Genomic DNA, 23031 nt, shown 5'->3' with positions numbered 1-23031 from the left:
AAATTTTAAGCACCAGGCTCAGTGGTGCACGCCTATAATCCCAGCAGCTTGAGAGGCTGAGACAGGAGGATCTCAAGTTCAAAGCCAGCCTCAGCAACTGCGAGGCACTAAGCAACTCAGTGAGACCCTGTCTCTAAATAAAATACAAAATAGGGCTGGGGATGTGGCTCAGTGGCCAAGTGCCCCTGAGTTCAATCAATCCCCAGTACCTAAATAAATAAATAAATAAATAAAACTTAGAACAAAACATCAGGAATTAAGAGACTGAATCTGGCTTAAGGATAATTTATAGCTCAGTAAAAGAGCATTGAGAGTCCAGATATAAACTCAGACATCACAGTTAACTGATTTTCAACATGCTCAGGGAAGACTCTCCTCCACTAGTGGAGTGGAACAGCTAGACAGACGTCCGTCCACCCGTAGAAGAGTGCAGCTGGACCCTGAGTCACACCGTACACTCAAAAGGGTCATGGATGCAAAGATGAGGTCTGAAACATGAGGCAGGTTTCACGGTCCTGGAACAACCGGAAGCACAGTGCAGGAACAGCAGCGGCAGCGGGGCCACAGGGTGTCACAGGACGTGACAATCTGTGGTACCTCAGAGATGCTGTCAGCCAGAGCCAGCCAGGTGGGGGCGCACCCCTCAGCCTCAGCTACTAGGGAGGCCAGGCAGGAGGGTGCTTCAGCCCAGGGGTTCCGAGTCTGCCTGGACAATGCAGTGCCCCTCATCTCTACCCTAAAGAATAAGATATTCCGAAGAGATTGAAAACAGGACCCAGGGGCTGGGCATGTGGCTCAAGCGGTAGCGCGCTCGCCTGCATGCGTGCAGCCCGGGTTCCATCCTCAGCACCACACACAAACAAAGATGTTGTGTCCGCCGATAACTAAAAATAAATATTAAAACTTCTCTCTCTCTCCTCTCTCACTCTCTCTTTAAAAAAAAAAAAGAAAGAAAACAGGACCCAGAGAATGGGAGGAAATACTCTTTAATCGCGTAGCTCAGAGAGTACGGTACCCAGCATGTGTGAAGAGCTCGTACAACTCAACCACAGAGAGGCAATTCGGCTTCAAAGTGAAGACGTAGCTCAGAGCAGACGCTGGCCCAGCATGCATGGAGCCCTAGCTTCCATTCCCAGCTCCACAAAACAACAACAACAACAACAACAACAACGGTCTGGACAGATAAAGAATGAAATGAAATAGCAAGAAGCACCCGAGGCACTGCGGCTGGGGCTCAGTGGTAGTGCACTTGCCTGGCGTGTGTGAGGCACTGGGTTCGATTCTCAGTACCACATATAAATAAATAAAATAAAGGTCTATCAACAACTAAGAACAAAAGGAAGCACCTGAGAACATGCCTGACCTCAGCCAGGTGTGGGGGCCACACCGAGGACACCTGGGGTTCCAGCAACTCTGGAGACCAAGACAAGAGGGTCCCAAGTTCCAGGCCAGCCAGGCACCTTAGTAGGACCCCATCTCAAAAAAACAAACAAAAATGCTTGTGGGGGGTGGGGGGTCTGGGGCTGGGGCTGAGTGGCAGAGCGCTCGCCTCGCACGTGTGAGGCACTGGGTTCCATCCTCAGCACCACATAGAAATAAACAGGGCTGGGGATGTGCCTCAGCGCGCTCACCTGGCATGCGCGGGGCGCTGGGTTCGATCCTCAATAACCACTTAAAAATAAAAATAAAATAAAGATAGTGTGTCCACCTAAAACTAAAAAATAAATAAACAAACAAACAAATAAAATGAAGGCATGCTGTCCATCTACAACTAAAAACAAAAAGAAGAAGAAAAAAAAGCCAGTCTCCGCAATTTAGCAAGGCACTAAACAACTTAATGAGAACCCGTTTCAAAATAAAAAGTAGAACTAGGGTTGAGGCTCAGTGGTTAAGTGTCCCTGGGTTCAATCCCTGGTAAAGAAAGGAAGGAAGGAAGGAAGGAAGGAAGGAAGGAAGGAAGGAAAGAAAAATCAAATATGACCCAGCAACCCACTCCTAACCATATTCCCCAAAGAATTAAAAACAGGCTCTAGGGCTGGGGATATAGCTCAGTCAGTAGAGTACTTGCCTAGTATGTACAAGGCCCTGGTTCAATCCCCAGCACCCTTCCCCCAAAAAAAACCCAAGCTTTAAAGAGCTGTCTGCACCCCCACATTCACAATGTCAAAGGTGGAAGCAGCCTGATGTCCATCAACAGATGGGGGATGGACAAACACCAATACCCATGCAATGGAATGTTATGCAGATTTGAGTGATCCCACTCCCGTGGGTCTCTACAGTCACCATTCACAGAGACAGAGGCAGAGGTGATAACCAGGGGCTGGGGGGCTGCGAGGCAAGCACTCTACCACTGAGCTACAACCCAGCCCCACTTTATGTTAATTTTTTAAAAATAGATTTTCCTAGTGAAGATCTGCCTGATTACTTAAGTGATTGCAGATGCTGAGAAATCTCACAGATCAAGTTGATATTTGGGATTTGCAATGTTCTCATGAATGTACTTTATTTTTATTTTTTTTTTTTTAGTTGTAGATGGACACCATATCTTTATTTATTTTTTTGTGGTGCTGAGGATCGAACCCATTGCCTCACGTGGGAGGCAGGCACTCTACCACTGAGCCACACCCCAGCCCCTTACAAACAGTATCATTTTGGGATGGGGTCTCACTAAGGGGCCAAGACTGGCTTTAAGCTGGTGATCCTCCAGCCTGGGCTCCCGAGTGGCTGGGATGACAACTGTGGTGACCCTGCCGGGCCAAGAGCAGGTTTGGAAGGCATCCATGGGAGCACCTTCTCCTCCGGCCGCTGGTCTCTGCTTCCTGCCGCCAGCGTGGAGGGGGAAGTTGCTCTTTCCTTCCTGGAAAAAGAAAACCACGGTGACCACAAAGCTCTGATCTGCCCACGGCGCTCCCCGGGGTCCAGAGAAGGTCGGTGGGCCTGTTCTCTGCGCGGTCCTGCTGCCCTGTCTCTGCAGGCAGCTGCGGCAGGCCCCTCCAGCTGTCCACCTCTCTCCTACCCCGCCCACCTCCGAGGCACCTGCGCCCACTTCCAGCCGCCAACCACCGCAGAGCAGTCCAGGGCCTTAGGGAGAGGCTCACTTGGGTTCTGCTCCACGGTCCCGAGGCCCCAGGGCTTCACACGTGCTGTGACCTACGCCGGTCCCGAATGCGCCCGCGGCCGGGATGTCCCTCCTCGCTCGGGAGCCCCAGGGGATGGCAGTGCCGGCCCCGTGGCACCCGCCATCCAGCTGGTCTACTCCCTGCTGCCCAGCCCAGGGGCGCCGACTTGGCGCTGGGGGCGGGAGGAGTCCCGGGCGACAGCTGGGGGGCGGCCTTGACCTTCTGGAGATCGATGGCTCGGAGCCGGGGCGGTGCTGGGCGCCCCCAACCGGCCCACCCTCCCGCTCCGGGACCGCTATAAAGGGCCGCGCGGACTGGGGCCGGGGCTGCAAGAGCGCCCAGCACCGCCCGCTGCGCCATGGCTCCCTGGCCACTGCCGCCGTCGCTGCTGCTGCTGCTGCTGCTGCTGCTGGTGGGCTCCACCGCGCGCCCCGCGGCCCCCAGGTGAGCCCGCGTCCGCGCCCCTCCCGCCCGGCGCTGCCCACGCCGTCTGACCCCGCCTCTCCCCAGGGCTCCGCGACACTCGGACGGGACGTTCACCAGTGAGCTCAGCCGCCTGCGGGACAGCGCGCGGTTGCAGCGGCTGCTGCAGGGCCTGGTGGGGAAGCGCAGGTGAGCCGGCAGGTGAGGGCGGGAGAGCAGTCTGGGCAGGGGCCCTGCGGCGGGACAGGCCCGGTGCCCCGGCTCCAGGACTAATTTTGATTTGGGGTGGAACAGCGAGCCGGACACCGAGAACCGCACCTCCTGGTTTAAACCCACTGAGGGCCAGCTGTGCCTGCTGTGGTCAGACGAGCCAGCCCTGCAGGCCTGGTGAGCACCCGCGGCCTTCACCCACATCCTGCCAGCCCTTTCTCCCGTCCCCCGCAACCTCAGGGCTGCTGCTGGCCAGGCAGTGGTCTCCAGCTGCCATCCCAGCCCTCGGCTTCATGTCTCTGCAGGATACCGCCGAGAGCCCCTCTGCATCAGGTCTGGTCTCCCTGGCTGCCTAGTGTGGCTAGGCCTGGTCACAGTTCCAGAGGCGGCTGAAACCACCCAGTGGGCCAGATGAGGACAGAGGAGGACCAGAGAGGACCCTGGGGCGGGGAGGGGCTGTACTTGGCACTAATAAAGGAAGAACTCACACCCGCCTCAGGAGCCCACTGTGCATATCTCCTTACACCAGGGCAGCCCCTGCACATCAGGCTGCCAGGAGGAAGGAGGGCCCTATCCTCCTGCTCCAGGGCTACAGGTGACCACACCCAGCTGCCCTTTAAACCTGGGTGACCATCAGGCACTCGCCCTTATCGCTGTCCTCAGGGCCACCTCCTGTCCACTGGCTGAACTTCCAGCTCCGCTCCCCCCACTTTGTAACCCACTTAGTGAACGTGCAGTGTTCAGGGGGCTGCTGTCTCAGGGCCATGTGGGTCAGTGTGAAGGGAGGGGAACAGACGCTCAGGTGGGGCAGGAAGGAAGGGGGCCACCCAGGATGCCTGGAGTCCCCTGGAGCAGCAGGACTGGGGAGGATATCCTGGTGACACATGTCCAGGCCAAGTGGTGGTGTGACCTCAGCAGGGCCTGTGCAGCAAGGGACAGTGGTGTCACCCCCAAGGGGTGGGCTGCAGCAGCATGTGGGTGCACCGGAGGGGGGGTGGGGCCTGAGGTGGGACTGCCCAGTGAAGAGAGATCAGGAGTCTCAGGAAGGCCACTCATGCGTGTGGTGCCCCACAGCCTCCCCTTACTCAGACCCAGTGCCTCTCCCAGCTCTGAGGGATTTGGGGGCCAAAGAAAGGAAGGGGCAGGGTAGGTGGAGGTCTGGGCTGAGGAGCCTCACCAGGACTCTGCTCTGTCGGTTACCAGGGCCCCCCGGAGGGCACAGTGGTCCCTGAAACCCTTCACTGGGCCCTGCCAGTCCCCTGGGAGCTAACTAGTCCCTGAGGCAGGCAGGGGTGCTGCGGGACAAGGGGCTTTTCCTGCAGGACTGGTGCAGGGATGGCCAAGGACCTGGAAGGGACACTGGGTCTGAGCCCCAAGGAGTGGCCGCCAGAATTTGGCCTTAATAAAATTCCAGTGGCGGAGCCTAGCGGGACAGCCTTGATCAGGGGTTGGGTAGAGCAACCCAAGCCTGGCGAGTCCCTTCCCCACCTGTGCCCACCCCTAGCTTCAGTAGCCGCCTCAGCTGTGCTCCAGCCCTGCCCCCCAGATCTGCACCCTCAGCCCCAGGTCCATGCCCCCCCAGCTCTGTGCCCACAGCCCCGGGTCCATGCCCCCCAGCTCTGTGCCCACAGCCCTGCTCCAGCCCTGCTCCCCAGCTCTGCACCCGCAGCCCCAGGTCCATGCCCCCCAGCTCTGTCCCCATGGCCCTGCTCCAGCCCTGCCCCCCAGCTCTGCACCCGCAGCCCCAGGTCCATGCCCCCCAGCTCTGCACCCGCAGCCCCAGGTCCATGCCCCCCAGCTCTGCGCCCGCAGCCCCAGGTGCATGCCCCCCAGGCAGCTTGCAAGCTCCTCTATGCCCTGTGTTTGGAATCAGTGGTTCTCATTCCCAGTGGATGCCTGAATGTGGCCCAGATCAGGCTGAATGACCACTCCACATCCTCCTCCTGCTGGTGCCCTGCGTCTGGCCGGCCAGCGGGAGTCCCCTTGGTGGAAGCCTGTGGTAAAGGGTCATAAAGTGGGGCGGCGCTTGGCAGGGGCGAAGGTCGCTGAGGCAGGAACTGTACCAGCCCGGACTCCAGAGAGCTGGACCCTCCCGTCAGATGACAGCCGCCAAGATGGGGGCTCAGGCCCTGCGATGGCCTCCCCTGCTGCTGGTGCTGCTCACAGTGCTGCTTGGCCATTCCCCGGGAGCCACAGCCCAGACTCAGGGTACATGCTGGAGGTGCGGGGGGCGGTGGGGTGCGGGCTGGGAGGCACTGACCTGTCCTCTCCAACTTCCCAGTCTGCTCTGTGGACAAGACCTTCCTCCAAGTGCAGGAGAACGCAAATATCACGGAAGCCCTGGTGAACATCTCCGTCCCAGAAGGCCAGCAGGTGACCCTCGGATCCTCGTCCACCCCGTCCGCATTTCGGATCCTAGGAAACCAGCTCTTTCTCAGCGTGATTCCTGATTATGAGGTGCAGGCAGTAGCCTGGGTGGGGTGTTTCCAGGGTCCCCTGCGGGTACACACAGCCTCCCTGGAGAAGACATGGGGGTGGCAAGGGCTCTGCCTCCCCCAGGCATTGACTGACCCTTCAGGCCCCATCCTTGGCTGGGCCTCGTCCATTAGGGAGCAAAGCTGCCTAGTGCCTCCTCCTCCTCCCCTGACTTACCACCAATGACGACCTGGGCCAGTGTCTGCCCTCAGCCTCGGGCTCCCAGCCTGTGGAGTGGGGATGTGTGCCACCACCATGCAGGTGATTTGCAAGACCGACTTGCCTCCACAGGAGAATACGATGCTAGAAGCACACCTGGAGTGCAAGAGGGGGGACACCGTGGTGAGTGCACCCTGTCCCCCTGGCCCTTGGTCCCTCCTCTGTGACCTCACCCAGGGAGTGTTTTCAAACACCAGCCCTCCCCGGCTACGCCCTCGCTTCCTCCAGCCCAGACTCTGCCCTGAGTTTCAGACTCACAAACCCAGCTGTGGACCCACTGTCACGGACATCGGCCCAACAAACTCCTGAGACTCCCCTGACCCCCTCGCCCCAGCACCTGGAGGCACCCTGGCCTGCTGATTGCTCCACCAGGCTTCCTTCTCTCTAGCCCGCCCTCAAGAGCAAATGTGGGCTCCACCTCAGGCAGCCCCAGAACCCCCCCTTCCTACCTCCACATCCCACCAGGGCCTCGGCCACCAGCTTCCCCTTTCTGGAACCTTCCTACTGATCCCTGTCCTCTCTTGCCCCTGGTCCATCCATCCCCTCTCGGGGTGGGAGGTCTCAGGAGAGCCTAGCAGACCCAGCCCCGCACAGCACAGCACTTCCACATCTGCCTGCGCCCTTGGAGTCCAAGCCCCACGAGCTGCTGTGGTGGGCAAGGTTGGGGGTGTGGCCCTGGCCTGGGGCGCCCGTCCCCTCACCTGCTCAGGTGTGCAGGGAAACCTTTCCTCTTTGGTGGACTCCGTCCACCCTGCTGTGCTGTAGCGGCAGCCCTCCTCCCACATCCCACGCCCCAGACGCCCTTTTATTAGGAAACACAAGCTGGAAAACCACGGGCGCCGCCCCACCCCAGCTCCACTGTGAGCAGCCCCTGCCCTGCGCCAGGCCACACCACCGCAGTCCCCCACAGTATCTCAGCAGGCGTCTCTAATAGGTGGGCACCTGGGGCTGCGGCTGGCTCAGTGGCAGAGCACTGGCCTAGCAGGGGTGAGGCACTGGGCTCCATCCTCAGCACCACATAAAAATCAACAGATAAAATAAGGTCTGGTGTCCATCTACAACGAAAACATATATATTTAAAAAAAACTTTTAAAAAATAGGTCGGGACCCTTCATTTTAATCACAGCTCAGTGGCAGAGAGCTTGCCTTTGCCTCCTGTGTGAGGGGACCTGGGTTCCATCTCCAGCACCACAAAGAAAACAAGACACATCCTCCTGCCCTGCCCACCTGAGAAGGGCGGTTCCTCTCGCCATCTAAGCCCTGGTGTGTCCACCTGTCCTGGGCCTCTGAGAGTCGGCCTCGGCTTGTTTGAATTGGAGCAAAGTCCAACCCAGGGGCTGGCGGAGCTCCCTGCAGGTGCCTTCCACTCTGAAGGTCCCTCTCCCTGCTCTGTTATTCTTGAGGAAACATGACATCTAACACGTGTCCTCTTTTTATCTATCTATGTTTATTTTTTAGTTAAAGGTGGACACAATGTCTTTATCTTATATTCATGTGGTGCTGAGGATGGAACCCAGAGCCTCACGCGGGCGAGGCGAGGGCTCCACCTCCCAGCCCCAGCCCCAGCCCCCAGTGTCCTCTTTGGAGGTTCTGCTGGTAGCCTCCTCGGGCCACTTATCTGTCCTTGGAGTGCTGGCCACCTCTGGCCACCTTGGTAACCTACCTCTGTGGTCTGTAAGTGCAGCCAGGATGGGAGCCCCGGGGCTGAGTCTTGTCCCTTGTGATGGGCCCTGCCGTGCTGGGTCACCGTCACCTTCAAACAGACCAGCAGAAGGGCAAGTGGGCGAATGGACGACCACCCGGGTGGATGGACAGGAATGAGGCAGGAGGGAAGGCAGGCAGCCGGGAGGGCTGTGGCCAAGGCTGTCGACCCCTAGGTGACGCAGCTGAGGGTGTTTGTGGTGGTGCTGGATGTCAACGACAACGCCCCAGAGTTCCCCTTCACCACCAAGGAGCAGGACGTGCAGGAGGTGAGTCGGGCGGAGCCAGAGCTGGCACTGCCTGGGCTGGGCACTGGGCGGATGTGGGCCCAGAGGGCTGGTGGCTAGGGGCTCCTCCATGGGACTGGTCCACAGAGGCCACGCCTGTGTCTGGGTCGACTGCTCTCTGCCCCCAGGACACCAAAGTGAACTCTACGGTCATCCCTGAGGCAGAACTACAGGCCACGGACCGTGACAAGGACAGCACCTTGTTCTACACGCTACAGGAAGTGAGCCCGGTCAGTGGTACCCCTGCCCTGCCCAACACTGGCCCTTGGCTTCTGAGCCAGTGCTCCTTGATCCCCCAGGGGCTCAGCTGTGGCTCCCTCTCCCCAGGGCGCTGGCAGCTTCTTCTCCCTTTTGGGGGTGAACCGCCCTGCCCTGAGGCTGGACCGGGCCCTGGACTTCTACAAGTGGCAGAACATGACCTTCCGGCTGCTGGTGCGGGTGAGTGGTTCCCCCAGCTGCGTACTGGATGCTCAGGCCGGCCCTGTTGGAGGTCCCCTACCTGACACAGCAGAGCTGTTACAGGACACGAGGGAGGAGCACCGGGAGCCCAGCCACACAGCCACGGCCACCCTGGTCCTGAAGGTGCTGCCGGCTGACCTGCGGCCACCCTGGTTCTTGCCCTGCTCCTACTCAGATGGCGCCGTCTGCATCCAGGCTCAGTACCAGGGGGCCATCCCCACAGGACACACACTGGTAATGGGGGCCCCGCAGGCAGGGACAGGCTTGAGTGCAGAGTGGGGTCTGGGAGGCTCAGGGCGGGAGCAGGCTGGGGCCTGGGCTCTCAAGGGGCGGTGGGCCGACTTCAGTCACCATCTTGGAATAGCTGTGAATGAGCCTCTTCTCCCAAACCGCCCACCCAGCCTTGGGCAGCGTGGGCAGCCCTGCCCGGTGAGGTCAGCCAGAGGTGGGGCGGAGGGGCCAGGAGGACCGCCTGAAGGACAGCTGAGCAAAGCCCCTCCCCAGGGGCAGGCCTGATCACACTGTGCATCCCGACCCACGAGGTGCCTGAGTTCGCCTGTAGCTGCCCTGACCGAGACAGGCACTGCCCGGCCCTTCTCCTCTCCCCACTGTGCTCCAAGCCTGTGTTTCAGACCCTGAGGAGCAGGGGAAGGGCCGACTGGGGCCATCTGCACCAGCCCCACGATGACCCCCACCCCCACAGCTGTCCCCCCTCATCCTGCGTCCGGGGCCCATCTATGCTGTGGACGGAGATCGAGGCATCAACGAGCGGGTCATCTACAGCATTATAGGGGGTGAGAAAAGACCTGCCCCCGCCCACGGCACCACAGACCCCTGCCTTGGACTCAGGCTGAACCAGCCAGGATCCTGGACCTTAGGGAGGGGACCAGGGTCTAAGTTCTGCCCCACATCCTCTCAGGAAACAAGGACAACACATTTGCCATCGACCCAGACTCTGGCAACCTCACCATGACCAAGAGTGTCCCCAGCCCCACGACATTCCTGCTACTGGTCAAGGTGGGTGCCAGCACGGGGCAGCAGGACGTCAGCTGCACTTTCACGGGCCTGCTGGCCACTACTGCCTCTCCTTTCCCAGGGTGAACAGGCTGATGGGGCCCGTTACTCGGTGACCCAGGTCACTGTGGAGGCCCGCCAGGCCAACGGGAGCCAGCCCCACTTCTCCCAGAGCCTGTACCGAGGCACCGTGGCCCCTGGCTCTGGGTCTGGTGTGGCTGTCCAGGATGCCGCCTCCCCCTCTCAGCCTCTGAGGATCTGGGCTCAGGACCCTGAGTTCCCGGTAGGCGGCCCCCTCCTGCCCCTCCAGGAGCCTCGTAACCTTGCCGGGTCCCAGGGTCTGCTCGCCCCCGTGTGGGTGGGCTTGGGGTGAAGAGTGGGGGCAGCCCAGGCCCAGGACTCACTGCAGCCACACCCAGGACTTGAACTCGGCCATTACCTATCAAATCACCAACTGCTCCGAGTTCCGGATGGCTGGAGAGATGGTGCTGACTGCCACGGCAATAGAGCAAGCAGGGGTCTTCTACGCAGAGGTAGGGAAGTGTGTCTGAGGGTGGGGGACTGCAGAGGGGCTCTGCAGGGACAAGCCCCCCTTCCCACCCCAGGTGGAGGCCAAGAACACTGTGACTGCGGGTGTAGCCACCACTGTGGTTGAGATTCGTGTTTCAGAGCCGGAGCCCCCCTCCACAGGTAAGCCTCTGGGGGGCCCCCTTCAGGATGGCTCCTACCCTGGGCAGGTGTGCTGGGTGCAGAGGCAAGTCTGGCACTGTCCCTGGCTCCCTAGGCTCCCCAGAGCCCCCCACATCCCCAGAGACCGGAAGAACAACTGGGCCCTGGAGCAGCACCACTTCGGAAGCCCCCAGGCCCCCTGGGACCTCTCAGGGACCCTCAACAACCAGCTCTGAGGGTGGCAGTGGCCCTCATCCACCCCTAGGCACAACTCTGAGGCCACCTACCTCACCCACACCCGGGGGACCCCCCAGCCTGGGAGTGGGCACCTCAACCCGACCAGCCACGCCCGGTGGGGGCTCAGCACAGACCCAGAAGCCTGGGACCTCTGGGCCCACGGCTCCGGGTACAGGAGCAGGTACCTCCCCTCAACCAGCCACGCCCGGTGGGGGCTCAGCACAGACCTCAAAACCAACGACCACCCCCGATGTGGGAGCAGGCCCGACACGACCCGCCACGCCTGGTGGGGGCTCAGCACAGACCCAGAAGCCTGGGACCTCTCGGCCCACGGTCCCTGGGCCCAGCAGGAGCCCCCCACCCTCAGGTAGTCCCCACCCCACTTGTCCTTGCTCAGAACCTGGGTGGTCCAGGGTCGCCTCTAGGACAGAGTCCCAGCCAGGGGTCTGTCTGGTGACAACAGTCAGCCCAGGAGCCCCCAAAGCTGCACTAGGAAGGTGTGGGGTGCAGGGCAGGGGGCAGATTCGAGATCCAGCGAGCTGAGTTGCCAAGGCCGTTGGTGATTTAGGATCTTAAGACAGAGCGCCCCTTCAATGATCAGGAGAGATATGGAACTGAAATTCAGACTGGACAGCTGCATCAGGTTTGTGGCTATGCTAGAAGCTGAGGCAGGATTTCTTGAGCCCAGGATTTTGAGGCCAACCTGGGCAACATAGTGAGCCCTGACTTAAAAACAAAACAAACAACAACAACAAAAAACACTGATTGTATCACACTATCACACGGCTTGGGGTACTGGTACACCTGAGGCCACACAGGAGTTTGTGGCCCAGGGGACCTGTGTGCTAGCCCTGTACTAAGGAGTCTTGGTGGGTTTAGAGCAAGCAGAATCAAGTTCCAGAGGTCTCCAGTGGTCTCAGGACATATCTGTGCAGTGAGCAGGGAGCCAGCACAGGGAGCCAGCCTCCTCCCAGATTCCCAGAGACAGTGGCACAAGGCAAATACCGGGGGGGCTATGGAACTGGAAACGGAGTGGGGAGCAACTGAACACTGTTTCTGGTCCAAGCCCAACGTACATTCAAAACGGATGCAGAGACTACCCGAGACTGAATTCCCTGTAGCCATTTATCCTGTTGTATCCCAAGTTGGTTCCTCCCTGGAACACCCTGTCCTAGGGGGACCCTGGGCCTTGGTGTGCTCACAACGTCTCCCTGGGGGGGGCCAAGAGCACCTGCCCCTCAGAACCCACAGCTCTGGTAGGGGGCAGCCAAAGGCTGGCTTGTTTTCAGGGTTCCTGGCTGGCACAGGCTGGCAAGGTGTGCCACGGTGGATGACCATGTCTTCTGCAGGGATGCCAGGAAGCAGCACAGGAGGAAGTGTCCCAGTACAGGATGACCAGCACTTCTCCATAGTGGACATGGCAGTGCTGGGAGGGGTGCTGGGTGCACTGCTGTTGCTGGCCCTCCTGGGCCTGGCCATCCTCATTCACAAACACTATGGTCACCAACTGAATTGCTGCTCTGGCAAAGCTGCGGTGAGATCCCTTGTGGGAGCCAGGGCCTAGCAGGGTAGATGACAGTGACAGAGACAGACAGAGGAGCAGAGGAGAGAGGTGGGGAGGGAGGGAGACGTGCAGAGGGATGAAACATGGGGCAGAGAGGGGGCAGAGAGAAGGCAGGACGTAGAGTGCCGGCGCTCTTCTGGCTCTTCTGTAATCGCAGCAACTTGGGAAGCTTAGGTAAGAGGCTAATAACTTCAAAGCCAGCCTCAGCCACAGTTTAGCAGGATCCAGTTAAAAAAAATAATAATAAGGGCAGGGAGGGGGGCTGGGTGTGTGGTTCAGCGGATAAGCACCCTTGGGTTCAAGCCAAGGTTCAAGGGGGAAAGAAAGGAGGGGGAGATAGTGGAAAGGTGTAGAGATTGAGGTGGAGGTGGGGATAAGAGAGATGGAGGAGATAAGGGGGTGGGAGAGTTGGAATGGGATTGTCAGGGGACCAGCAGGGGACCAGGGTTCAGTGACTCTGTGAAGGAGCAGCAAGCGTACATGCCAGGGTCACAAAACAGGGCAAGGGCAGAAGCCTGCAGAGTGGAGGGACCAGAGTCCCACTGACACCCTTGCTGTGCCCACAGGAGCCCCAGCCCCACGGCTTTGACAATCAGGCCTTTCTGGGGGACCAGGAGGCCAACTGGGCACCTGCCCCTAGCCCCGGTTCGGGGCCCAAGTCTGTGGAGGTGCCACCGGAGCCGCCCAGCCCCAGGTCCCCTGCCCCTGAGCCTCCCAGCACCGAGTCCCGAGACCCAGGTCCCCTCGCCAGTGCCCCTGAGTCCCCGGTGGCCGCCAGGGCTGTGGACAGCCCCTCAGCAGTGAGATCCATCCTGACCAAGGAGCGCCGCCCCGAGGGCGGCTACAAGGCCGTGTGGTTCGGCGAGGACATTGGGGCTGAGGCCGACGTGGTGGTCCTTAACGCACCCACCGCGGACGCGGACGGCGCGGGCGACTCTGGCAGCGAGGACAGCGGCGAAGAGGACGCTGGCCAGGGCTGGGGTCCCCGCGGCGCGCCCGCGCCCGAAGACGACTCCACCTACATCTAGCTAGACCTCTCTGCTCGCCCGCAGCGGGCCTGGACCCGGGGTCCACTCGCCGCCCCACTTCTCTCGCAGAATAAAATTTCACTTTCGAATCCCAGAATTCGAGGCGATGGGCGGCTGTTGGAGAATTGGTGCAGAGAGGTTGGCCACACCTTCCAGTGGCTCCAGGCGGACGTGGAAGCGGCGGGCGGTGCTTCTCGTAAACCAGCTGCTGCCCCGCCCGCGCCGCCGGGCTTCCGGAGGCCTTCTGGACGGCTGGTAGCTAGGAAGTTCCTCTCCTGGTCTAACCACAGTCCAGGGGGGCGGGGGGCGCACCAGAGATCTCCACCTCGCGCCTCACGACCCCAGCGGAGACTCCGTGGGGGTGGGCTGGAAGGAGCCAGCGCAAATCCCCGGGAAGACTTGCTTGGGAGAGGGTCGTCTTGGGGACCTCGCAGGGGAAACAGACTCCTTCGGAAGTCTATGAGGTCGGCCGCGGTGGGGGCGAACCCCCTTGGCGCCGCGCGGAGGGACAGGGCCCAGCGCCAGCACTGAGACGTTCGGCGCGGCGGCTGGAGCGTCCCAAGATGACTGGAGCCAGCAGCCGGGGTCTGCTGCCCAAGGACCTTTGGGTGGGGGAGCCGGTATTAGGGGAGTACGGGCCACCGGGTGGGGACAGAGCTCCCCGGCTTGACTTCCAGGGCTCACCCCAGGCCCGAGTTTTTCCAAGCTGCCCGTCAAACTGTCCCTGTGGGTCACTGACATTTTTCCTTATGAAAAGTCATCGTGAATCCTTTCCAAAAGCTCTCATTTCAAGAGTGGCTGTCGGAATAGCAGCAGTCCCTCTTAAGACCCCATTAGTTTTATGCAAAAAAAAACTAAAACCCCACTTTTGTCTGGGGTCTGATTTTGCACCCATGTTGGGGATCTCTGGTTTACCCTAGTTTGACCCGCGCCTAGGGTTGCTTCCCTGGGAAGCAGCAGCGGGAGCCGCCGGGGCTGAGCCCGGAGGGCAGGCGGAGACGGACCAGGCGCTCGGGCCGCCCTGCGGGGACTACAGCGGTGCTGCCCAGAGCGAGATCGCCCCGACCCGAGTCAGCGCAGGGGCTGGGCAGGCCCGGCGGCACGGGAACCTCCCACGGGAGCATGTGACGCCCGCGATGCACCTGCAGGGCTTAGGCCCGGCCCGCCCCCGGCCCGCCCCGGCCCGGGCACAATAAAAGCACGGCTGCGTCCTCTCTGGGAGAGAAACGTCCCGTCCCGGCGGCTCCGGCACCCAGGTATGCGGGACCCCTGGCCCACGCGGAACAGAGGGGAGCTACGACCCACGTGGGAGTCCTTGTTCTCTCCACCAGCAGCGGCCGGGAAGGGGCCGCACCAAGGGTTGGGGAGCCTGAAGGGGGCTCCGTGAGACCGGGGGTGGGGTGGGGAGTGGGGTCGGGCCGAGGACGGGGCTGGGACGGTGGACGGTGGACGGTGGACCGCCGGCCGTGGGAGGGCGCCTACCCGCCGCCCCGCCCTCTAGGTTTCGGTTTCCCCGCGAAGCTCAGTTTCGCTTTCCTGGACTCTGACCCTGCCCTTCCACACGGGCTTTCCCATCTTGTCTTTGCAGGGTCCAGCCTGTGAGCTCTGCCAGGCCTGGACGCTGGCTTAACATCTGTGACTTCACGTGTGTGTGCTCTCGCCACATCTGTCGTCACACCTATCTCCACCTTGGCCCAGGAATCCACACTTGGGCAACAGAGGTGGTGAGAAGCCCTCAATCCACATCTGTGACTCTCCACACCTGGGTCACACTTGTGACACCTTGGCCACACTGTGGCCACACTCTGACACCTCAAGTGACACACGAGGAACCCGTATCTCACCTGTGATAGTACCTGCCACTGCCCCTGCCCAGAATCTCAGTGGAGGGCCACCCTGACTCCCAGACTGACCGTGTATAAAGAACAATGGCTGTAGTTCCTCAGAGGTGAGAACTGCCAGCCTGCCCTCCCTCCCCATGTGATCCCTGGGCCTGGCGCTGGGCCCTGACCAAGCGTGGCCACCCCACCCGCAGGGGGGTCCAGCGAGTTCTGTTTGGAGAGTGGCTTCTGGGTGAGGTCAGCAGCGGCTGCTACGAGGGGCTGCGGTGGCTGGACGACGCCCACACGGTCTTTCGGGTGCCCTGGAAGCACTTTGCTCGCAAGGACCTAGGAGAGGCAGACGCCCGCATCTTCAAGGTGGGGCCCAGCCCCACTCCCACGGAGGACCTGTCTGGGACCCCAAGGCTCCACCCCTCGGCCTGTGTTTTCTTTTTCCCAGGCCTGGGCAGTGGCCCGAGGCAGGTGGCCACCCAACACTGGCGGGGGCGACAGGCCACCCCCAGAGGCTGAGGCTGCAGAGCGTGCGGGCTGGAAAACCAACTTCCGATGCGCACTGCACAGCACCCGGCTCTTCCGGATGCTGCAAGACAACTCAGGGGACCCTGTGGACCCACACAAGGTGTACGCGCTCAACCCTGAGCTGGAGAGGAGAGGTAAGGAACCCCCCAGGCTGGACAGGAAGGTGGGTGGATGGGTAGAGGGCTCCGCCTTATCTTGGCCTCCAGCCCCATGTTGGGGTGTCCTGCTTTAAAGCCCCAGGCCTTGCCACCAGGTGCCAGGTCACTGAGGGGAAGAGGTTAACAGCAAGGAAGGAGCAGGGTGCTGGGACCTGGGGGTACTCGGGACATTCACAACCAGGTCTTATGCCAGCCCCAGGTCCAACTGGCCCCCCACTTTCGGAAGGCCCAGCTGTCTATCAGGGGGAAGAAGAGGCTCTTGAAGGTGTCCTGCCTACACAGGTACAGGCTCTGCCCATCTCTGCCCCTGGTCGTTGGGGCTGGGAGCTGCTTACACCAGACTGTCTTTCCCTTGCAGGGTGGGCCCCTAGGACCATTCCTGGCAGGAGACACTAAGCTGCAAGCCCCAAGCCCTCTGCCCATCACAGCAGGTGACACAGGGGACCTCTTGCTCCAGGTTCTTCAGCACAGCCTCCTGGGGGACCCCGTGATGGAGGCTGCATGGCGGGTAGACCCAGCCCCTCCGGGGCCTTCTGGTGAGGGACAGCAGGGGCCATTCTGTTCTGCAGGGGCTGTACTGAGGGAAGGGGGCAGACAGGACAGCAGAGACCCTGGGGAGAGGGAAAGGGACCCAGTGTCCTGGGGTGGGCCCTTGAGGAGGATGTGGGGTGCTGGGGCACCACGAAGGGCAAGTCCGGCAGAAACAGAGCCACCACAGCTGGGCAACTTGGGTGTTGCACTGTCACCTTCAGGCCCAGAGTGCCCTTTGGAGGCGCTTCATACAGCACGGGCAGTGGAAGCTGTCCCCAGCCCCAGGCCTCAACACACGGCCCTTATGACAGGTGAGAAGCTCGAGAACCTGCGGTGGGGATGGGGATGGGGAGGAAGGGGGTTGGGGACAGGAACCAACTCAGCCCTTCCCAGATGCAGGCCAGGGTACGGCCCCCATGCATGCAGCAGAGCCTATGACACGAGCCTATGACAGCACCCTTTGCTAGCAGGGCACCCCAGGGGGAGGTGGCTGGGTACCGCCTGTTCCGCACACACCTGTTGCTCACAGCTTGGTGTATGCAGATCCCAGCCCAGGTGCCCTGGATGTGACCATCATGTACAAGGGACGCACAGTGCTGCAGGCAATGGTGGGGCAGCCCAGCTGTGTGTTCCTGTATGGACCCCCTGGCCCAGCCATCAGGGCCTCGGAGGAGCCCCAGCAGGTGGTCTTCCCTAGCCCTGCTGAGCTCCCTGACCAGAAGCAGCTGCACTACACGGAGAAGCTATTGCAGCATGTGACCCCTGGCCTGCAGCTGGAGCAGCGCGGACTGGCACTGTGGGCCCGGCGCATGGGCAAGTGCAAGGTGTACTGGGAGGTGGGCAGTCCCTTGGGCTCTGCCAGCCCCTCCAGCCCAGCCCAGCTGCTGGAGCGCAACTGCAACACCCCCATCTTCGACTTCAGCACCTTCTTCCGAGGTCAGTGAGGCACCTGCCTGGGAAGTGGGCCGACTCTAGGTATTCCCCTGGGAGCCTTGCCCACCCTGCTCACCAGAGCCACCTCCTGCAGAGCTGGGGGAATTCCGGACACGAAGGCGCCAAGGCTCCCCACACTACACCATCTACCTGGGCTTTGGGCAGGACCTGTCAGCAGGGAGGCCCAAGGAAAAGAACCTGGTCCTGGTGAAGGTGAGGCCCGGGGCCAGGAGGGTGAGAAGGGACTGCCTGGCCCTCAGGTCACCAGGGCCCTGACAGATGCCCCCCTGCAGCTGGAGCCATGGCTGTGCCGGGTGCACCTGGAGGGTGTGCAACGTGAGGGCGTGTCCTCCCTGGACAGTGGCAGCCTCAGCCTGTCCCTGTCAAGCACCAACAGCCTCTACGATGACATTGAGCACTTCCTCATGGAGCTGGAACAGCCAGCTTAGCCCCCTACCCCAGCCGCCCCCAACAGAAGAGTGCCGAGAACCAGTGCTGTCCTGTTCTCCCTGCTGGCAGTACTGACCAGACATGCAGGGCCCTGGCAAGGGAGGTGAAGCCCAGGAAGCACACTGCAGACCTCCCCTGCATGCCCACTCTTCTGTTTATCGCGCACTCAAGTGACACACTGAAGTGCTAATAAACCACTCACTGGATACAAATGCCCCTGAGTTGGGTGTGGGGGAAAGCTGGTCCACCAGGAGAGCTGGGGAGGTGCCATCATGTGCCCAGCGGTACCTGTCCTGCCTGGAGGTCTGGAGCACTGTGCTCTGCCTCCTGGGAAGCAGCTGGTGGAGTGCAAACCTGGAACAATTACCTGAAGGGGCGGAAGGCGATTTTAAAACTGAAAATAGAGAAATTGCTAAAACAGAGACAAAGGAGGCCACCTGGAAAAGGATCCAGGAGTCTCTCCCTGCCCCAGACTATCACCAAAGGCTTCACCTTCCAAGTACTGAGGCCACAGCAAAGTTTCTAAAGATAAGCCATTTTTGATAAATTAGAACACAATGGAAACAGTGTATCTATAATATACATATAAAAAAGTCCAGTTTTCAACTGTGAGCAAGACAGGTGCAGACCGGTGTCATCACGGGAGCCCAAAGGCAGGAGTGCTGGTGGCCCCAGGCCTTTGTGACAAAGGCTCAAGGGCCTCGGGCCTCAGGCCTCGGTCCCCTGGGCGGGCGGCTCCTCCCCAGCCTCGGTCTTCCTGTGCTTACGCATGTGCCTGTACTTGTCCACGTAGGCCTTCACCAGATTGGCCACCTTCACAGGGTTGATTTCGCCACTCTTGCTGTGGCAGATCTGGAGAGTGAGATCTGGTTACCCAACATGCTTCAGGCCAGACGCTGCAGCAACAGGGCCTGAGCCCCCGCTATCCAGGCCTCCATGCCCACAGAGCAGGGCCCAGGGTTCTGCCTACAGGGTCGTGCCATCTGTCTACCACCTCACAGGGTTGCTGAGGGTGCCCCAAGTGTCACAGGTTTGTAGACAGATCCCCCAGGGCATTTACCACCTGCAAGTTGGGCATGGATAGGGCCATTTTAAATGCCATGCGTTATTTTAGCTTTTTCAAAAGCATGAATGCTCATGAGTGAGGGGCAGCTACAGAGAGAACTGACCCAAGGCCTCAGTCAGGACATGGTCTGGCAGGCCAGGCCCAAGCTATACTTACGGACCCTGAAAGTCTGTATTGGCAAGAAAGAGCAGTGACCTGCCTCCTGCCGGGCCATGCTGCCCAAGACCTCAGGCTCCCCAGCGAGGGCACAGGTGCCTGTAGCCCACCTTCTGCACAGCTTTGCGGAGGATGTCCTTGTACTCCTCCTTGGTCACCTCTCTCTTCTGGTAGAAGGGTTTGATGGCCAGCTTCACCTCCTCCACAGCTCGCTCCTGCATGTGCAGCTTCTTCATGTACTAGGAGGGAAGACACCCGTGACACTGATGGCAGGTGAGGGCCTTTGGTGCGAGGCCCCATGGTGCTGGGAGCCATTTCAGCCCAGAAGCAAGAGGCAAACCCAATAGCTCCCACCATCCTGACGGAGCCCCCTGGGCTGGCTTCTGCTCCTCAATTCAGCCCCAGGAACCCTGGGAAGGGCCAGTGGCACTCACTTCCTCCTTCCTGGTCTTCTCTGTGGCTGGCCTGGGAGTGGCTGTCCTCTCCTCCAAGTCAGTGGTGCTGGCTTGACCAGCCGGCTCTGAGGCTGTAGCTAGTGCGGTGGGCACAGGGGCCACACTCTGGGCCACCCCACAGCCCGCGAGAGGAAGGCTCCCTTGTAGAATAAACTGGACTGAGGGTTGGCTGATCAGCGTGTAAGGTGGGATGCTTGGAGGCTGAGCCAAGCCGGGAGGCATGTTGGAGCTGTAAACCTGGACAAGAATGACCCACTGAGTGCAGAGCCCCGAGGGTTGGCAATCCCCCTCTGCAGCCCCACTCCCGAAGCACAGGGGGCAGGGCAGAAATGAAATGGCACCACAAGGCCTTGGTCCTAGCTGATGTGGCCGTGTGGCCCATGTCCTCTAGCCTGGCACCTACCTGAGAGGGGTTCATGTCAGGGAATCCAGGCTCTAGGAGTATGTGGCTGGGAGGTGGCAGCTCAGAGATCAGCGCCTGAGTGTCGCCTATGGGGCCCCCATCCTCAGTGTCCCAGGCTTCTTCCCGCGGCCTCTGTGGCCTGTGAAGTGGCGTCCCTGGGGGTCCAACACACAGGGGAGGTGGGTGCCCTGGGACCAGCCTCGGCCAGAACACAGCCTGCTAGCTGGAACCCTAGAAAAGCACTGGCAGTGGGGACCACAAGGTCAAGCCCAAGGTCCTCCCTGGGCCTACTGGGGCTAGGCCCTGAAGAGCCAGGGAGGTGGGGGCCCCTGGGTGGCTGTTCCCTGCCCCACCCACAGGGTGCTCCACCCACAGGGCACCCTGCCTGCTCAGCCACAGAAGCACATACTCACTTGAGCCTCTGTCCGGGGCCACGGCGCCCCCCTCAGACTCCTGGAGGTTCCAAGTGACGCGTTTCACCAAGGCCCGGGACCGCAGCAGGGGGGCTTGTACTGCTGCTTCCTCAGGCCCGGCCACCTGGCACAGCCTCCCACTCCCTGAGGGGCTGTCCTCCTCTACTGGTGCCACAGCCAGGGTGCTGGGAGCCATGACAGTGTTCTCTGCCAAGTCTTGCCTGAGTGGGCGCTGCTCTGGGGGTCCCTCTGCCCGGGGCAGGGGGTGCACAACGTCTTCACTGTGGATCAGCGACACCTCCCTCTGGATGGCAGCCAGGGTGGGCTCTTGTGCCTGCGTGGCTGGGGGCAATGCAGGGTTGGGCAGGAAGCTTCGTTCTGGGGAGGAGTCAGTGCTTTCAGGGGAAGGAGGTGAGCTCATGTCATCAAGCTGGATGAAGATGGCTTCACTTGAGAAGTCCTCGAAGACGTGGCCCGCCTCCACGGAGGCCCCATAATCCAGGTCCTCAGGTGCACACTCAGCTGGCTCCTCCAGGACAGGGGGTGCCTGTGAGAGCACCTGGCCAGACACCACCACCTCTGCCACGATGCCCGTCTCTGCTGGGACTGGGGCAGTGACTGAGTGGGCTCCGCCCTGCCTCACCTCCTGCTGCAGAGCGGGCACCGGGGACGCCTCCTTGGCAGTTCCCTTCCTCTCCGGGGAGCGGGGCCGCTTCTCTCGGGAACGTGGCTGCCGGGGCTCTCGCGCCCTGTGCTCTGAGCTGGGCGACCGTGACCTCCACTTCCTTCTCTCTCGGGCCCGGCCTGTGCTCTCCTTGTTGGGCCGCTCTCGGCTCCTTTCCCGCTGGTGCCTGTGCCTCCGGGCCCTCTCCAGGCTGCTGGGTGGAGAGCAGTCCCTCCCATGAGACCTGGACCCCGACTGGCGCCTCTTCTTTCTCCTGCTCCCATAGCGCTCGCAGGAGGAACTGCCGGGGCTTCCTGAGCGTGACCGGGACCTCCTCCGGCCTCGTCCCCTGGAGTCTCTCCTCCGCTCCCTACTCCTGTCCTGGGCCTTCCTCCTCTTTGCTCTCTCCTGGCTGCTGGCACGGTCACTGGAAGGCCTCCTGTGTTTGCCCTTGGCCTCGCGCCCCCTAGAGTGCTCCTCAACCAAGGGTGAAGCCGAGCGTGAGGTCCTGTCTCTGGAGCCAGAGTGGGTCCTGGAGCGTGTCCTCCGGTGCTCCTTGGTCCCCCTTTTCCTCTTGGCCTTCTTCCTGCTGCTGGAGGTGGAGCGGGAGCGGGATGGGGCCCGCAGCTCCACAATCCTGTGGGTGGCTGCCTGTGGCGCATCTGGGCTAGGGGAGGCCTCCGGCTCCAGGATAGTCACACAGGTTACCATCCGCTCCTCAGAGCCAAAGAAGGTGCCGTGGGCAGCGCCATCTTCGTCATCCCAGGGGTCCTGGGGGGATGGTCTCTGTGCCCGGGCAGCAGGGCCCCGGCTTTCTGTAGGCTCCTCACCTAGCTCTTCTTGCTCCACATCAGAGGCCCCCTCAGCAGCACCCTCACCCCGGAGCTTCAGCACACTGGACACAGGGGGCTCCGCCTCGGTCTCGAAGACACTTTCCACAGTGTAGGAGGTGACACAGCGCACAGCCTGAAATGCCGGGGCCTTGGGACTGTTGATGGAGATGGTTCTTGTAATCTCCGATGGTAGGAGGCTGGGGCCAAGACTCTCAGGGCTGCTGCTGGGAGGGCTTGAGTCAGAAACCGTGGGGTCAAAGGGGTCATATATCTCACTCTTGAGCTGCTTCGTCTTCTTGATAGAGAACAGCGGGGAAGGGTTCTCCTTCCTCTGTACCTTGCTGTCCACAGGCCGGAAAGTGTTGCAGAAGCCAGGGCTGGACAGTCGGCTGCAATGTGCTGTGTTTCCCGGGATGTTGATCCTGAAGCTCTCAAAGGTGGACCCGAGACCTTTTCCTCTCGAGGGCCCCAGGGAGGCTAGGCTGGCATGAGAGCTGGGAGCTGGGGGCCGGGAGCTGCCTGTGTGTGAGCCGGGGTCCTGGGGGCCCCTGTGGCTGGGCTCGTTCTCTGCCCGGCCTTGCGCTGGCTGCCCAGGGCCCTCCCTGCCTGTCAGGCGACTGATGCAGGTGCTGGGGATCTCAACACTCTGTCCTTGGGGTGGGGCTGCGTCTTGCCTGCTGCCAGTGCCGTCCCTTTGGATCTTCGGTATCCTGGGCAGTTCGGAGATGGCGGCCCTCCGAGGAGGTGGTTTTGGGGTGTGCCCTAGGGCTACACTTCTTGATGGAGAGTTGGAGCAACTGCTGGAGATCTTAGATGAGGCAGAACCGAGAGATAAGGACTGCTTGCTGGTGCCATTAAACCAGGGGCTGCCACTTTGTCGCAAGCTAGGCCCACTCCCGTTTGACAGGTTCTGAGCCTGGCCTGATCCAGGAGCCGGGGAGGCACCCAGCCGTACAGGCACACCTGCTTGTGGGGCCGACCTGGCCTGGCCGCTCAGCCCTGAGCTCTGCGGCCTGTCTCCTGTGAGTCGGCTAGCCGGGATCCCTGAGGATGGTACTCCAGTCTGCAGGCTGTCCCTGGGCCTGGACCTTTCCTCACCTCCGGACACACCCACCGAGTTCCGCTGAAGAGAAATTGGAGCTAGAAACAAAAAGGCCAGACGCCAGTTGTGCCACCACTGATTTAAGAAGTTTGATGACTTGTT

General features: G+C 61.0%; 4 protein-coding genes and 1 long non-coding RNA gene across 14 annotated transcripts in view; 3 read left to right on the top strand and 2 right to left on the bottom strand.

Moving 5' to 3' along the window:
* Positions 1 to 1516: 1516 nt before the first annotated feature.
* On the bottom strand, positions 1517 to 6613 carry LOC124092897 (uncharacterized). The gene is made up of 3 exons (XR_006851715.2): positions 6405 to 6613; positions 6013 to 6167; positions 1517 to 2857 (listed from the first exon to the last, which is right to left on the bottom strand). It is a non-coding gene; the product is annotated as an uncharacterized LOC124092897 (long non-coding RNA).
* On the top strand, positions 3466 to 4246 carry Sct (secretin). Its single transcript, XM_046444793.1, has 4 exons — positions 3466 to 3563; positions 3630 to 3731; positions 3837 to 3929; positions 4058 to 4246. Exons 1-4 carry the CDS (start codon positions 3478 to 3480, stop codon positions 4143 to 4145), a joined length of 369 nt encoding a protein of 122 aa, XP_046300749.1. The 5' UTR covers positions 3466 to 3477; the 3' UTR covers positions 4146 to 4246.
* Cdhr5 (cadherin related family member 5) lies at positions 5793 to 13502 on the top strand. 6 transcript variants are annotated; one of them, XM_046444703.2, is made up of 15 exons: positions 5793 to 5960; positions 6034 to 6209; positions 6519 to 6569; positions 8324 to 8416; positions 8563 to 8664; positions 8762 to 8872; positions 8957 to 9127; positions 9597 to 9687; positions 9813 to 9910; positions 9990 to 10190; positions 10327 to 10440; positions 10513 to 10597; positions 11076 to 11180; positions 12163 to 12347; positions 12944 to 13502. In XM_046444703.2, exons 1-15 carry the CDS (start codon positions 5852 to 5854, stop codon positions 13403 to 13405), a joined length of 2154 nt encoding a protein of 717 aa, XP_046300659.1. In that variant the 5' UTR covers positions 5793 to 5851; the 3' UTR covers positions 13406 to 13502. The 6 variants fall into 6 exon arrangements, with proteins under 6 accessions (XP_046300659.1, XP_046300658.1, XP_046300657.1 ...); XM_046444702.2 differs by having other exon boundaries at positions 11013 to 11180; XM_046444701.2 differs by having other exon boundaries at positions 10920 to 11180.
* Positions 13503 to 14517: 1015 nt separating this feature from the next.
* Positions 14518 to 18049, top strand: Irf7 (interferon regulatory factor 7). Its single transcript, XM_046444741.2, has 10 exons — positions 14518 to 14661; positions 14994 to 15353; positions 15441 to 15603; positions 15686 to 15899; positions 16117 to 16205; positions 16282 to 16459; positions 16676 to 16765; positions 16998 to 17390; positions 17482 to 17600; positions 17681 to 18049. Exons 2-10 carry the CDS (start codon positions 15334 to 15336, stop codon positions 17834 to 17836), a joined length of 1422 nt encoding a protein of 473 aa, XP_046300697.1. The 5' UTR covers positions 14518 to 14661; positions 14994 to 15333; the 3' UTR covers positions 17837 to 18049.
* Positions 18050 to 18356: 307 nt separating this feature from the next.
* Phrf1 (PHD and ring finger domains 1) overlaps positions 18357 to 23031 on the bottom strand; it is a 29948-nt gene continuing 25273 nt past the window's right edge. For all 5 annotated transcript variants that reach the window (XM_046444679.1, XM_058579308.1, XM_046444680.1 and 2 more), the window contains 5 exons: positions 20331 to 22967; positions 19918 to 20072; positions 19494 to 19751; positions 19170 to 19298; positions 18357 to 18689 (listed from right to left, as the gene is read on the bottom strand). In XM_046444679.1, the coding sequence (XP_046300635.1) occupies positions 18546 to 18689; positions 19170 to 19298; positions 19494 to 19751; positions 19918 to 20072; positions 20331 to 22967 (3323 nt within the window). In that variant the 3' untranslated portion in view covers positions 18357 to 18545. The remainder of the gene's footprint in view (positions 18690 to 19169; positions 19299 to 19493; positions 19752 to 19917; positions 20073 to 20330; positions 22968 to 23031) is intronic.

This window comes from Marmota monax, unplaced genomic scaffold (genome assembly GCF_021218885.2).
Source record: "Marmota monax isolate L192 unplaced genomic scaffold, Marmota_monax_Labrador192_F-V1.1 WCK01_AAM20220418_F8-fsc00038, whole genome shotgun sequence".
Classification (NCBI taxonomy): Eukaryota; Metazoa; Chordata; class Mammalia; order Rodentia; family Sciuridae; genus Marmota; species Marmota monax.
The sequence above is the reverse complement of the archived record's forward strand: the minus strand, read 5'-3'. Positions and strand labels throughout refer to the sequence as shown.